Source organism: Solanum verrucosum, unplaced genomic scaffold (assembly GCF_900185275.1).
Source record: "Solanum verrucosum unplaced genomic scaffold, falcon-dt-bn FXZP01000060.1, whole genome shotgun sequence".
In the NCBI taxonomy this organism is placed as follows: domain Eukaryota; kingdom Viridiplantae; phylum Streptophyta; class Magnoliopsida; order Solanales; family Solanaceae; genus Solanum; species Solanum verrucosum.
The window spans coordinates 1256997-1271802 of NW_026020129.1; the positions used below are offsets into that span (position 1 = coordinate 1256997).

The 14806-nt window shown below is 33.8% G+C and overlaps 1 protein-coding gene across 3 annotated transcripts in view; it reads right to left on the reverse strand.

The window, feature by feature from the left end:
- The window catches only part of LOC125826513 (ATP-dependent DNA helicase Q-like 2), a 77835-nt gene continuing 63029 nt past the window's right edge, over positions 1-14806 (reverse strand). The window contains exons 9-20 of one of the 3 annotated variants that reach the window (XM_049505863.1): positions 13279-13315; positions 13169-13202; positions 10725-10777; positions 10580-10657; positions 10437-10502; positions 8408-8474; positions 8262-8315; positions 5362-5469; positions 3779-3843; positions 1995-2073; positions 1273-1490; positions 1-310 (exon numbers count right to left, since the gene is read on the reverse strand). In XM_049505863.1, the coding sequence (XP_049361820.1) occupies positions 122-310; positions 1273-1490; positions 1995-2073; positions 3779-3843; positions 5362-5469; positions 8262-8315; positions 8408-8474; positions 10437-10502; positions 10580-10657; positions 10725-10777; positions 13169-13202; positions 13279-13315 (1048 nt within the window). In that variant the 3' untranslated portion in view covers positions 1-121. Of the gene's footprint in view, positions 311-1272; positions 1491-1990; positions 2074-3778; positions 3844-5361; positions 5470-8261; positions 8316-8407; positions 8475-10436; positions 10503-10579; positions 10658-10724; positions 10778-13168; positions 13203-13278; positions 13316-14806 lie in introns of those variants that run through there. The other 2 variants (XM_049505864.1, XM_049505865.1) reach the window with 2 other exon arrangements.

Below are 14806 nucleotides of genomic sequence, written 5' to 3' on the forward strand. Positions count from 1 at the left end.
TTCATCAGATACTTGTATTACGCACAAGTACTATATGATCAATAACATATCTAGTGTGATCCAACAAAATTAACAATAAGTACTAGTATGATCATATTTCTAAAAAAGATTTAACACAAATTCATGTTTCATCTTCACTGCTTTCAAGGACTACAAGAGCTTTCTTGGTTTTCAACTTCTTAACAGTATTGCCTTTGGTCTCTTTGCTTCCATCTGCATCTTTTTGGGGATCAGACTCATAATTAGCAATCTCTTCAAGAATTCTGCTTCCGTATTTTTCAGTCTTCAACTTGCCAATTATCTTCTCCAACTGCATAAAACACACAGTAGTATTCAGATGATTGCATCACATGAGAAGATCTAAGGCTGTGCTATCAATGCGATAGTGTAAATTATAGCAGTCTCAGCTCTTAGCTAGAAGGATGTTTACATTTTCACAACTAAAGAAACATTGCATCTCTACATCTCACCTACTAAACAGGCCCGTAAATGAGCATGCGTTGGAATAACTATGTCGCATGCACATGAAGCATGCAGGGATTTCAATTACTCTGCAAATTCCTGCGACCTCAGATAATACCATTGAAAAATCTGAACTCTCTATGTCGACTTAACTGTCCTACTTCCCTTCTTTGGCCATACTCAAAAACTGTCCATTTCTCCAAAGAGTAAGAACTTTCCTACTTGACACTCCACTTATCATCAGATGCTCAACTTGGGACTCATTTTTATATTACTAATCTGTCTCAATGAATGTCTACTTGATTTGGCAGTATTACTACAGCAGGCGTTAGAAATGTGAACGTTTGAGGAAAATTGTGGAAGCGGCCATTGCTTTCTTTCTTGATTTTTAGAATAGTATAAAAGAAAACATTTCATGAGAGAAGTAAAAGCAGAGTCCAGCCTCCCTACCCCACAAAGGTAAGGGTAAAGTTTGCATACATCCTACCCTCCCCAGACACCACTTGTGGTATTACACTAGGTATTGTTGTTGTTGTTTTAAGTAAAATCGGGGTCCAGAATTTTAGTGGATAACAGTACCAGTCACTAGATTTTTCTTTTAGCAAAGTAGAGATTACTTTGACATGGATGCCTTCATCAAAAAATATTACTTTGACATGGATGGAAAGGAATACCAGACTATTGGAGGTAAAAAAGTTCAAATTCCTCTTTTCTGAAGATTTTATAAACTATAATCAGATAACAAGTAATGGAACACCAAAAGTTAGAAGTTAAAACATCAACTCTGTAAGCAAAGCAGTAGGAACACACCTCTTCAATTGATTTTGGTTTCTGTCCACTCAAGGTACTGATTTGTTGTGTAGATAATACAGAATGAGGGAATATTCCCCCATGGATGGATGCGAGTTCCTTTCGCAGCTCGTCAAGCTTATCATCCAATCCTGTTGATCTTTCTCGTTTGGATGATTTCATACTGCTTGAGGTCCTTGACTGTCTAGTTGACATCTCAACCTTAATAATTTTATTACCTGAAAGTTAACCAGAAAAAGAAGTTAGATAACTATAGGACTCTACGATGACTTGAAGCCCTTTTCCTTTCTTTGATTGTATGTAACAGAGACGATAAATAGCTGGCTTAGCCAAAAAAATTGTGCCTGGGCTTGATTTATAGCATTCTTTCAAGCCAAGCTCAAACTCAGCTTGAATACTAAATGAGGCAAAAACTTTGCTGGAAAACATTTTTGAAACTACTTGGCTAAAAACTTGACAAACTAAACTGACAGAAAATCAATAGAATTTTTCAGAATTCTCACAACTAAGACAATTCCTTTAAGTAATAAGAAAATATCAAATAGAGGGTCTCTTCATTCTTTTCTCACGCTAATAACAGAAAGGAATAATCATTGCTGAAATATTCCCAAAAGCTCTTTTGTCTTTCTTCTCTACACTATCCAATACAAAATTCTCCTCACGCTAATAAAAGAAGGTTGAGTTGCTGCATATTTGTGTATCTGAAAGAGAAGGGTACTTACCTTGCAATACTTGCTTTGCCAGAGGTCCTGCTGTGACATATGCATTTGTTGCATAGGCTGTATGCTGAAATTCTTCTTTCTGCAGGGAAGGAAAAGGAACAAAGATGTTAGTTCAATGCTTAGAAAAAGGGAAAGGAGATAAAAGTCACTTTTCATATCCAGTATTTCGCTGTCTTGTTTCTTCTGTACAGGACAAAAGGGGGAAAATAAAATTTGAGGAAAAGGATTTTCATTTTATATGCTTAGTAGTTTGTACTTTTGGTCATGTCGCAAATTCTACTTTCCCTATAATCTATAATAAACAAAAAGGAAATCCTAAATTTAGCTTCTTCAACACCCTTGCCCAAATCTTGGATCACACCTTAATACTTGAAAATTTGTTTCCCTCCAACTTAATTTTTTACTCAGAAAAAATGGAGCTTTTTGAGGTGGCAGCTAAATAGATACTACTAAACCGGACAAATATATATAGCAACATCAGAAATGTTGCTGGTTAGCTAATTTGAGTAATTCCTTAGCTTTCTCTGGACAGAGACTGCATTTGTGTCAATTAATGTGTACACATGCAACACAGAAGCACTAATAACAATGTATCAGAAAGCAAAAGTGAAGGCATTATTGGTTTCCTAGCCGTGAAGCAAGTTGTATTTCTCAAGGAATGAAAGAGAGCTCCTTTTAGGATTATTTTTCTCAGTATTTTTTTGTGACAACAGAGAAATACCTGAGGTCCGGTTAGGGCATTGTTAGGATGGACCTTCCCTTTACCCTTCTCCATTTAAATATCAAGCTTCTTTTCTCAGTATTTTAAATATACAAGTATGGCTAAGACCATAAGAAAATAGAAAAAGGGAATACCAAAGAAAATAACTTTTGATAGACAGAAAACAAAGCAGCAAAGACTGATAAGACAAAGTCATCAACTAGAAAATATCTAGGCACCAGTGATTGGTATCGTCAATATAGTTGCTGCAGTAAAAAGCTGGATACAGATGGCATATGCACAGAGAATATTTTTTTTTGTATAATTGCAAAGACCAAATCCTAAAAAAAACAAAAAGCAAATGCCACATGAAAGGTACTCTCCACTGAACTTCCGTCCTGTTGCCAAATGTATTTGCAGAAAGAATATAGGGGTACTTTCTCTCAAGGTCACAGTTCTCTAAAATAAGCAGATTTTGGGAGCAAGGACCACAGGAAAAAAGATAAAAGGATAGTGATTAGAGAAGCTTATATTACTCTCATTTCTTCCTAAATTTTAACAGCATAATATTAAAAAACTTCTAATAGTGGTTGCCATGCTTGATAACAAAGTGCATTCAAAGTAAGCCCTTAACATAGAAAACTGGAGTTGGAAAAGAAAAAATAGGAAGTCAGATTCCAGTATTGTGCCCCACTTTCTGTTCTCGGCAACAAACTTTTCTGATAAGAAAAATAAAGATTAAAATTAGCAGATTATGGACATGAGTACAGTAAGCTATGAAACAACAACCTTGGGATTTAAATAACAAGCAGTCCTTGTGCAGTTTTAGAATATAAAACAGGAATCATCAAACTCTAATTCTGTGATGCAGAACAGATTATATCACATCTTTATCTGCAAGTTACTACACCTACTAGTTTTGATAAAAACAATGTTGACAATATTGAATTTCAACCTACGCGTTTTCCATCCTTGATAAGCTAGCTATGTTCCAGGGAATCAGATTTTACATTTGTTGCTGGGCGGTCAAATTCCTATTCTAATATATTCATAAAAGAAAATAGTGCTTGAAAAGAGTCCATACAAGAACATGATCCAAAACAAGCTTGATGACAAGTTGCTCCAATTCATCTTTTTTCAGATCGGGACCTGAGTATACCAAGAAGAATGCATTATCTGTTTTGTGTCCATTACACCTAAAATTGCAAGCAAAATAAGAGAATAGTAGCAGAGTGATAATGACTAATGAATTTGAAAAGAATCTGCTCAGTTAGACTGACATTAAGCTCTCAATATAAACATTGAACAAGACAATGAATGAAGGGGGAACACAGTCTTGCTAAGACCATCTCCAACCTTACTTTATTTTACTCTCCATTCTCTATATTTGGAGAGTAAAATAGAGAATGCCCTCTCCAAACACTCTCTATTTTACCCTCTACTCTCCAATTATAGAGAGTTGAATAGTAGTTCTCTGAATTTGGAGAACTACTATACATACTCTCTATTTCACTTTTTCAAATATTATATTATTATTTCTATTATTTTGGAATTAACGTATTATTTTTCATGTAAGGCTATTAATTAAATCTCTAATATTCGTAATTTTTTTTTTAAAATTTAATATATTATTTTTAAAAATATATAATTTAATATATACTACTTTCATCCCAAATTAATAATATTTCAAATATTTTTTAAAATTTTCGTTACTTTAAGTGATATAATTTGATATATTATTAATTTTCATTTTTCACTATGAAAATATACAAAATTAAAATGATAAGATGAAAATTTTAATTTAAAAATACAATACATAACATTATAATTTTAATACAAGATAACAATACAATGCAATACATAACATAATAATTTTAAAAATCACAACAATAATTTAGTAATCCGGTTGATTGTTTCCATATTTAACAATATTTCGGGAAAAGAATTAGTGTATGTTAAAAGGGATCTCGGCGAAAGAGGACTGAGAACCATAGGCGAGCGCCAAAATGCTAGCACAAATTGCTCCCACACACACGCATGATAAAGGGGAATACCTGGCTATCTCCTACTTTAAATAGAGAAAATCCCTGGAATTCTCTGATGCCGGGGTGTGGTTGAGATTGCGCAGTTGTGCTTGTTGATTTCTTTTTTCAGTTATTCGTAGTTGTTCTTTAGAAATTTAAAATAAAATATAATTCTATACTAAATAAAGAATTTGAAAACAAATTTTTATATTACATGAAAACTATATAGGATGATTATTTGGATAAAAGAAAGAAAGGATTTATATTATGAAAGAAGAAAATAAAAATTAAACAGAAATAATAATACAATATTGAGGAGAGAAGAAAATTCTTTTTTGAGTAAAATAGAGAATTGGGCTAGAGTTGATTGTCTGAATAAATAAAGAACTCTATATTTGAAGAGTAAAATAGAGGATAGGGTTGGAGATACCCTAATGGGGGAACACAATCCAACTTTGGGGACAAGAGACAGAAGCTATATCCATGTAGAAGCTACTTTTAGCAGCCATATTTTCCCCTTTAACTTAAATGATTGATTTGCCCTAATTATACTGACACTGCTTTTGCTCAAGACTCTGTTTTGGACTTCCTTTTCTCTAGGAGATGCATATTTTTCACAATACCATGATTGTGTGAATCTTACCTAGGTTCTTCTGCTTAACCTTTAGTTTTTCCACCAATTGCAACATTGTAACCCTTTGATCATTCTCTTGTATATCTTTCAGCATAGACACAATGAGTTTTGCATGACCTGCACACAAATATAGCGTAAGGAGAAAGGTACTTCCTAAGGGGAAACAAGATTAAGTTTGAAACATCTCATTGTAGATATGAAAAATCTTGAAAGGATGATATCTTTTTAAGTGTGGTACATAGCAATCATAACAACGATAAATGTGCCCAACAAAAGGAGAGAAAGAGAGAGAGAGAGATAGAGCTAAGAAATCTACTACCATGATTTCTCATGCTGCAACTAGTTGTCAACGAATTTGAGCATCCAAAGCAACCCTAAGTCAATTAGTGGAGTAGATATTTATAAACCATTAATTTTTTGATAAAGGATGCCCTTAATCATCGGGTGACTTTATATCTTACACTCTCCCACAACCAACCTAACTTTTCGGTTCAAACATGAAATCTCTTTAAAAGTGATGAGGCTGCAGTAACTCAAATAGGAGTAGACTTGGGACAGCTGACTCAATGAGCTAGGAATTAAGAGAGAAAATTGCAAAGTAGACTACGGGATGGATCATATGTTGCTTGGGCTCTTCGAAAATGTCACTAGGTGCGTGTTGGATCCTCCAAAAGTAGTGCAATTGGAGGATCCGACACGGGTACAACTGCATTTTTGGACAGTCCGAGCAACATAGGATGAATCAATAAGCTTGATTATTAGTGATAGGGAAGTCCAAAATAGTAAGAATGAGCTGAGAAGAGAATAACTAGAATTAGCCCTATTCGAAAGATTGGAGAACTAAATGAGTACTAGACAATTAACCGGCATATCAATGTTTAGCTCTGATACCATATCAAAATCTGAGCATCCAACCACGTAAGACAAGGATTGAAGTAGCCCAAAATCTTTATAAACCACTTTAGATTCCCTTAATCAATGTGAGAATTTATCGGTAACACTAGTATATATCATCTATATGCCCATCGATCCATCTTACTTGGACTGTTATGTGAAAAAATATTTCTCAATTAAAAGTAAGAATTTGAAGTTGTTGACTTCTAATGTGAATATGGGTAGTCATCCCCATTCCTACGGGTTCTCCACTAGCCCAGTGACACACTAACCATGCTCTTTCTCTTTCTCCTATCATAAAGTGCCCCTCCCCCTAAATCCCGGTCCCCTTGAATTAAACCTTTCTCTTTCCATTTCAAGAGAAAAAAGAGAATGATGCAGTGTCGTCCTTGTTTTTATTTTTTTTTGGGAGAAAGGTTACATAAATTAATACTAGCACATAGGCTGTGCTGAAGCCACATCTACAAGTAAAAAAACGTGTCCTTGTTCTTTGACTCTATCTTACAAGGAGTCTATGATGTCAAGCGGAGGTGCTGTATCTTCTAAAAGGCTTTCTCTACAACAAAGTTGAAACCAAAAAATACAGTTCATCTTAATTTATACGGACTGAGGTGTAGCACTCTTCAAAATTCTTCTACAAAAGTGTCATCCTTGTATGTCTACTACAGAATTCAGACTTAGATAAGAAACCAACCCAACTTCTTTGCGTAAACAAGAAAAAGCTTCCTTAGCTCAAATTTTTGCATAATATTATATTGGTCCAGGTAAGGGTCTAGAAAAATAACAAACAAAAGACAAGCAAAATATATACATCTTCAAGTAAAAATTCACATTTCGTGAGCTTGTGTCTTACTCAGTAAAGCTACTTTTTTGGAAACCATTCAGATGTCATTGCTCCACTATGATCAATGGTATTTTGCTACGTAATCTTGTGTTCTGCAGATCTGCTACTGTATACTCCTTCTGTTTCAATTTGTTGGTTTGATTTTGACTTTACACAGGGTTTAAGAAAATAAAGAAAACTTTTGAATCTTGTGGTCTTAAACTAAAGATATATATAATGTACCAAATTCCCTTCAATCTTGTGGTCTTAAACATACCATGTGGAAAGTTAGAATTAAGGAATTACCAAAAAAGGGAAGAGGCATTCTTCTTGAGACAAACTAAAAAGGAAAGTAAGACAAACAAATTGAAATGGAGGGAGTATTATTCATTTCTCTGTGTTTAGATTGGAAAGGAAATGGAACAGTAGGAAAACTTGAACCCATCTTTCTTCTCATTCAACTGAATAGTTGGACCCAAAAGAAAACTACGGTCTTCTACATTATCCCTTTCCGCTTTATATTTGTAAATCAAACAAGAGAAAGAAAACATTTTCCCTTTTTTTCTTCCTTTCCATGCTTTCAAACAAGTGCTTTCTCTCTCTTTCTGTTGATAATTCTTATAGAGAGTAGTTACTTCATATTTTAGTGCACTTAAGGAACATCAGATTCTGTGACAGAAACAGAATAGGTGAAGCATTGACAATGAAATACAATTAAATCAAACTAATGGATATTGACAAGAGGCTGTTACAATGAGATATTAATTAATTGAATTTCCCCTTTCTCCAGTACTCCCTCCGCCCACCGTGACGTATTTTTTTAAAAAAAAACAGAAAAGGAAAAGGAAAATGATGCAATGGTAAACTGACGACATAATAACCAAACAACAATATAAGAAAAACTCACCTAGCTCACCAATTGGAGTGCAACTTATACATTTCACTATTAGGATAATCATTAATTATGTTGGAGACTGTAAAAGGAGAGCATCTGTTACTGCTCATGTATAGCAGCAATTTACTATCAGAGCAAAAGGATCATACTGAATCCAAGAAAAAAATGGTTGGAAACTAAAACTATCATAACTAGCGAAGACTGCAAAAGACAGACTATACAGGTAAAGCCATGCTTTTAGACAACTCGTAGACATAATAGAAGATTGGTACAAATACAAAAGTCAAAACAACATACTTGAGACATCCAGCTCTTCCACCTCATTTGAAAAGGCACAGTTGTCACACATTCCTGAGCAAGATGAAGGTCAAGTGAAGTTGTGGAGCTCTTCTGGCTATTGTGACAAGTTAACATCAGTATCCAACTTAAGAAGTTAACCATACCATTGCATTCTTGTAAAGGCTCAGCAAAGTGTCGGAAGAAAGCACTTCGACGGCACTCTCTTTTAGACTGCAACAAAAGATATTTATACCTCCAGCTTATTGTTAACAATTACTGTTTACATATGAACTCTAGTAGAAATTGAGTTCCCTTTAACTTGGGGAACTGATTCTTAATTAACAAAACCATAAAACTGATATACTTGTTATACCACTGTCACTTACTGGTTAAATAATGCATGTACAACCACAGATTAAGCAATCAAGAAACATCATGCCTACTTTGACATGTATGGATAACCATCATAACATCTCAGCGAGCTCTCTTGCATTTGGAATATAACTAGTCAGCAACTGTATTTGAACTATTTGATTACAGCTTAAAAAAGATGTATTCAGGAGCCAGGTACTTTAAGAGCATCTCACATTAATATAGTATGCACGTTTATAGTAAGAGCTAAAAAACTGGCAGGAAAATTTTCTCATTCATTTACGAAGTTAGTGCTTATCCTGTGTTGTACTTATAGTCACTTGGAACAGAAATTGTTCATCAAATTCTAAACATTTATTGTTCTCAGTTTGAGTGTGAACAATTTGAGTGTATGGTATAAACAAACTCACCTCAATATTACCTCAATATGGTGTGTTTTTCATTTTCTAATTATGACACCAAGTTTTCTATTGGTTAATCATTGTAGGAGATCAATAAATAATTGGCACAAAGGAGGTCTATCCATTCATAGTAGCAGCAAAAAAGGAAGAGACTGCATCGACTATACAAGCTTATATCCTCTTGAGAAGCGCAGAATTCTCAGTATGGTATTTTCATAAGATGACAAAAGAATTAAGCTAAAAGTGCAGCTGGAAATAGCAGGCGGCATTACCTCTTTCAAAATATTGTTTGACTGGACATAGCTAATGTAATTACTAAATGCACAAAAAGCACTATGTGATTTAGGAACTATTTCGAGATGTGATATTAGCCTTGGGTGCTCACAAGTTACAAAAAGCAGTATAAATAGTAAAATTCCTAGATTAAAAGAACTGGTTAATCGGGTAGTTCTATTATAATGGGAATTTTCACATGAAATGAGCAAGAATGATACAGGATTGTGTCTAGAAGTCTTTCTGAAACAGAGAAGAGGTAATTAAGTTTTGTTGCATGAAATTTTACTGTCAAATTCTTCAAGAATTATTTTAGGAGTAAACACTACAGAAACTAAAGGAGTACAAGAGAAGGCATACAAGATGTTTATCATCTGAACTGTCTGTGTCGATGCGGATATGGTGAGGGTTTTAGATAAATATATGATATGGTAAGGTGACGTTCAAACGTTATTAAGAAATTAGATTACTTTTACCCTTCCATACCAGCAAAATCTTCTGTCTTTTTGGACATTTCTACAGCGCAATTTGATAGTTGATAATATTATGATTCTCAATTTGGATAGTATTTTAAGCAGGAACAAGCTGTTGCTATATCATTCGAGTGAAATCTCTTACTAATGGATTTTTTTAATAGCAAACAAATAAGATAAATAAAAGGTCATATGATTCTCACGGAACCAGAATGGCATCTATATAGAGAACACAACCACTAATATGAAAAAATATATCAACAGCCAACCTTGTACTAAATGTATTACAATAGTTCTTGTTTTAGATATCCATCATTATTTATTATTGTTTTAATACTCTATCCGAGTATGTTGTTTATCGTGTTTCGATTATTGCACTACTTTGTTGTTGTTGTTGCTCCCCTCTGGTAGAATTTACACTGTTTCCTTGTGACTTGCTATATTTTCTTCTTTGTATCTGGAATTGCTGCATTTGAGCCGAGGGTCTTCCAGAGCTAGCCTCTCTACCTCCACAAGGTAGTGGTAAGGTATGGCATAAATTCTACCCGCCCCAAATACCACTTGTGGAATTTCACTGGATATGTTGTTGTTGTATTTCAACAGCCAACCGTATCCTACCCAAGTCAAAAAGGTACAGAAAACATCAAAATGAAGAGTTGAGGAGCCAGCCATACCTGACAATATCGTACTATGTCATACAGATTTTTTAATCCAGAATTCTCATAGAAGACCATAGAACTCTGCCCAAAAATCACAACAGCCACCAATTACATCATCTTTCCCTAAAACGTTAACATCATCAGTCTAATTTTTTTACCTGCCTAGGAGCATCAGCAGGCCTAAAGAAAAGAACGCATTCAGAAGGAAGTCCATCCCTTCCAGCTCGACCACTTTCCTGTGGAAAGGCAGTTAGACAGAGAAGCCTATATTGTGTGAAATGAGCAGGGGTAGGGAATTAGGACCTGGTAGTAAGTCTCCATTGATTTGCTCAAGCTGTGATGGACGACAAATCTGACTATGAATAAGGAGTCAGTTCATCACATCAGCAGACAATATCTCTAAGAAATAACAAATTAATTGAATGAACAAGATTTACTATTATGTTTTTGATTGTTAAAGGTTACTTCATTGAAAATCCAGCAACAAGAAAGGAAATTGATGTCTATTTCAAAAAAAAAAAAGGAAAGGAAATTGATGTCTAATAGACATGTACAATTCAGATTCCACAAGAAAGAAGCTTAGGTATATTTTTGTTTCATACGTTAAAAAGCTTACAAATATTAGGGGACTACTTGAAAAGAACTCCTCTCATTTCTTGAAAGATGAGTATTGAGAACTAGGTGAAAAATGGACACAGATTCCCACCTGTGGTCCAGCGATCTTATGGGTAAGCTGTTGAAAAAGGGAAGGCCCATTTCCAATAGCTTCTGAATGTCTTAAAAGAGTAAGAAATTTGTACATTTTTTAAACGAATTTCTTGATAAGATCTAATAAGAAAACAGACTAACAAATGAGATCGGTTTTCCATCTCTACTAAGTGACAGGAATCGAGAAAGAAGTTTGACCTGTCAGAAACAAGTTCGCCAATGTTGACCTATGCTCATCATTTGTTTGATGATGAGCTTATTGTGAATACACAGTAACCTTTATCCAAAAAAAAAAAAAAAAACAAGTTTGCCAATAAATCTTAAATTTTTGAATTTTCTCACATGAAACTATTTGAACCATAGTTGTCCTAGTTAAGAGTCTACACTGCATTGTGCTACCAATGCCGGTAGAAAGATAGTCAGCAACTAGCTTTGCTACATCATCAGCTCTCTTTCTTATTCTTTTTTTTTTTTTTTTACTTTTGTGCACTTTACAATTTTAACGGATGTTCTCCAAGGGATGCTAGTCAGCTTTTAACAGCATTAAATTTTCTTAGTCCTGCTACCAGATGTGTTCATCACCTATTTTCCCCATTATTTTTTCAACAACCCACCTAATTTCCGCATAATAACAGGTTTTAACAGAATATCCCACCCCATTAATCCATCCCCATATCCTACTTTATCGGTTGTCATTGTCGTCGATGCTGCTTCTTCCCACCTCACATCCATGATCTAGTCCAACATTCTACCCTTCCCTAGCTGCAGCTGCTCTGTCATTGTTCTAGTTGGCCATCAGGGATAAATATCATATGTCCATCCCTACTTCGGCCTTCCTCCTTCACATATCTGAGAGGGGCTGATTTCCAGATTGTTGGAAGGATACCTTTTTGTTGTTGCTTTTAGATTTTTTCAACTTTCACTAATTTCACTTGCTTTTACCCTTTACTCTTATTCTGCGTGCAATTCACTCCCTTTTGATGCTACTGTTTTTTTTAAAAAAAAAAAAAATTCACTCCCTTTTGGTTGAAAAGAAATCCTAAAGATCCAACAAACAAAGTAAAGATTACTAATACAAACATTTGGAATAGCATAGTATTGAACGAATCACAAGGATACATTTTCATCAATTGTTTTGGAAAAAATAAGACTTCCATTATTATTCAATTTTAGTGAACAGGATATTTTCTTAGAGTCCTTTTTTACCCCATAGAGCTACTGAATAGAAAGTTTTTTTTTGTTAATATTTGTGTGTCAACTAATTGCTGTCTTGCTGAAGAATATAGGTATTTCTTTAGTGCTATATGTTTTCCTTTTTCTTACTTTTTCTGGTTTGAAATTATTTTGCTACTAATTTTCTTATGTTTCTCAATGTATCTTGATTGGGAAAAGGAACATTGGCTCTGAAGAAAAAAGAAAAATTCGATGAAGATAGAGTATGGTTAAGAAATCAATAAATAGTAATTTTTTTACATACACGAAAAAATAGAATCTTAATGCCTAAGATATGGAACTCAGAATTTAATCACGTCGCATGTCAGACAATAGACTAGATCAATTCTTTTTCGATATATAATAACTAGATTATTATTAGGACAATGAAAACGACATACCCGAGAAAAGTTTATTCTCCGACTCTTAATCCATCAATATCATCCAATCTAGAGGGATAGAATTCTTCAAATATCATATTGTTTTATCAAATAAACCTTTTGTTTATAGTGCGAGATCCACAAACTTGCTTAAAGAAACTAATGCTAAACTAACCTTTCTTAAACACTGAGGGGTGGGGGCAGGGAGGAATAATATCTTCACTAATGTATGTGTTTATATGATAAGACATGTCAAAAGGATATAACCAGGTAACTTACTAACCATCTACCTTGTTAATTCTCATGCCAAATGATGTATGAATTTATATGATAAGACATGTCAAAAGGATATAACCAGGTAACTTACTAACCATTGGGCTTGTTAATTCCCATACTAAATGATGTATGAATTTATATGGTAAGAGAAGTCAAAAGTAACTTACTAACCATCTGGCTTGTTAATTCCCATACCAAATGCCACCTGAAAAAGAAAATCACTTCCAAATATGATAATTGCCATAAAAAAGTAAGAAGTCAAGGCACTTCATGATACATACCGTCCCCACAATGACTTGCAACTTTCCATTACTCCACCTATGACATCGAACATAAGTTACTTGTTGAATTATAATAGGATTTTACAATTAAAAAAAATGATACCATGAATTATAACCATACAGATACAATAATAAAAGAAAATCACAATTTGGCAGCTCATACGCTGTAGATAATATCATTTCTTAAGGTGTGTTTTATAATATTAAATATTTTTGATAAATAATAATTTCGGAAAACTATTTATTAGATCATTTTCAAGAAATTAGCTGGGTTTGAAGGTAGGTAATACCATATGGTAATAGCAGAAGCATGGGCAAGGGTTGATGTCTCAGTGATGATTTTGTGTACTAAGGGCTGTGTTATTTGAAATAAACGCAGAAGGTGGGGATGGAGCATAAGATGATGTCTCGGTGATAATCATATATCATATATAAAAGAGAACCCTAGACCCGCCTACGTGGCGCCACCACAAACCAGGATTCCCGTTTAATTTATTTTATTTCCCAAACTATCCTTCCCCTTTCATGAAAAGTTATGACTTTTATGAAAAGTTGTGACTTTTATGAAGAGTTGTGACTTTTATCGAAAAGTTGCGACTTTTATTAAAAGTTGTGACTTTTATGAAAAATTGCTACTTTTATGAAATGTTGTAACATTTATGAAAGGTTGTGACCTTTCCGAAGAGTTGTGACTTTTCCAAAGAGTTGTGACCTTTCCGGTAAGGCACAATAAGCATTTGTTCACACTACCCTTTTTTGTCTATAAATAGAGGGGTTTCCTCTCATTTTAAAACAACGAAAATTCTGAACATCCTCTTCTTCTTCTGCACAATTAAATATTTGATTCTGAACTTCTTCTTGTTCTTCTTCTGCACAATTAAATATTTGTATACTTTGCTCCTTTTGAGTTACTCACTAACACTGTTGTTTATATATCATAACACTGGTGAATAAAATTGTTTCATCCTGAGAGTATCTATTTCTTTTAATCTCGGATACTAGAGGGGACAAATTTTCTTAAGGAGACACCGTGCATTCAGTGGGCTCGATTTTTCCTTTTTGTTTCATTCTATTGTTACAGATCTTGGTATGTTTTTTTACTGTCATTAATTTATGCTTATGATATTAATTGTTGTTTTTGAGTACATGTTTTAAATTTGTTGTTTATGTTTCTGTAAAGTTATTGTTATAAGTATTTGTTAGTACATACTCTATGTAAATCCAACTACTGCAGATTCACAAATAACTTTTTATAGAATACATTTATTTAGAAATTCTCCAAAGAAATCTTTTCTTCTCCAAGAGATCAAGCCTAAAAATTTATATGATTTTTTGTTGTTGTCAAAATAATGTTAATATTAACAGGAGTAAAAAGAAAATAGAAAGTCAAATAATAGAATTAAAACTAGCAATTAATTACAATTATATGATACACATTGATGATTATTCCTCTCACACCAAAGTACTTTTTTGAACTTTTTCCCCATTATCCCTTACTTCTCTTTCATCCTTACAAGGATCCTTAATG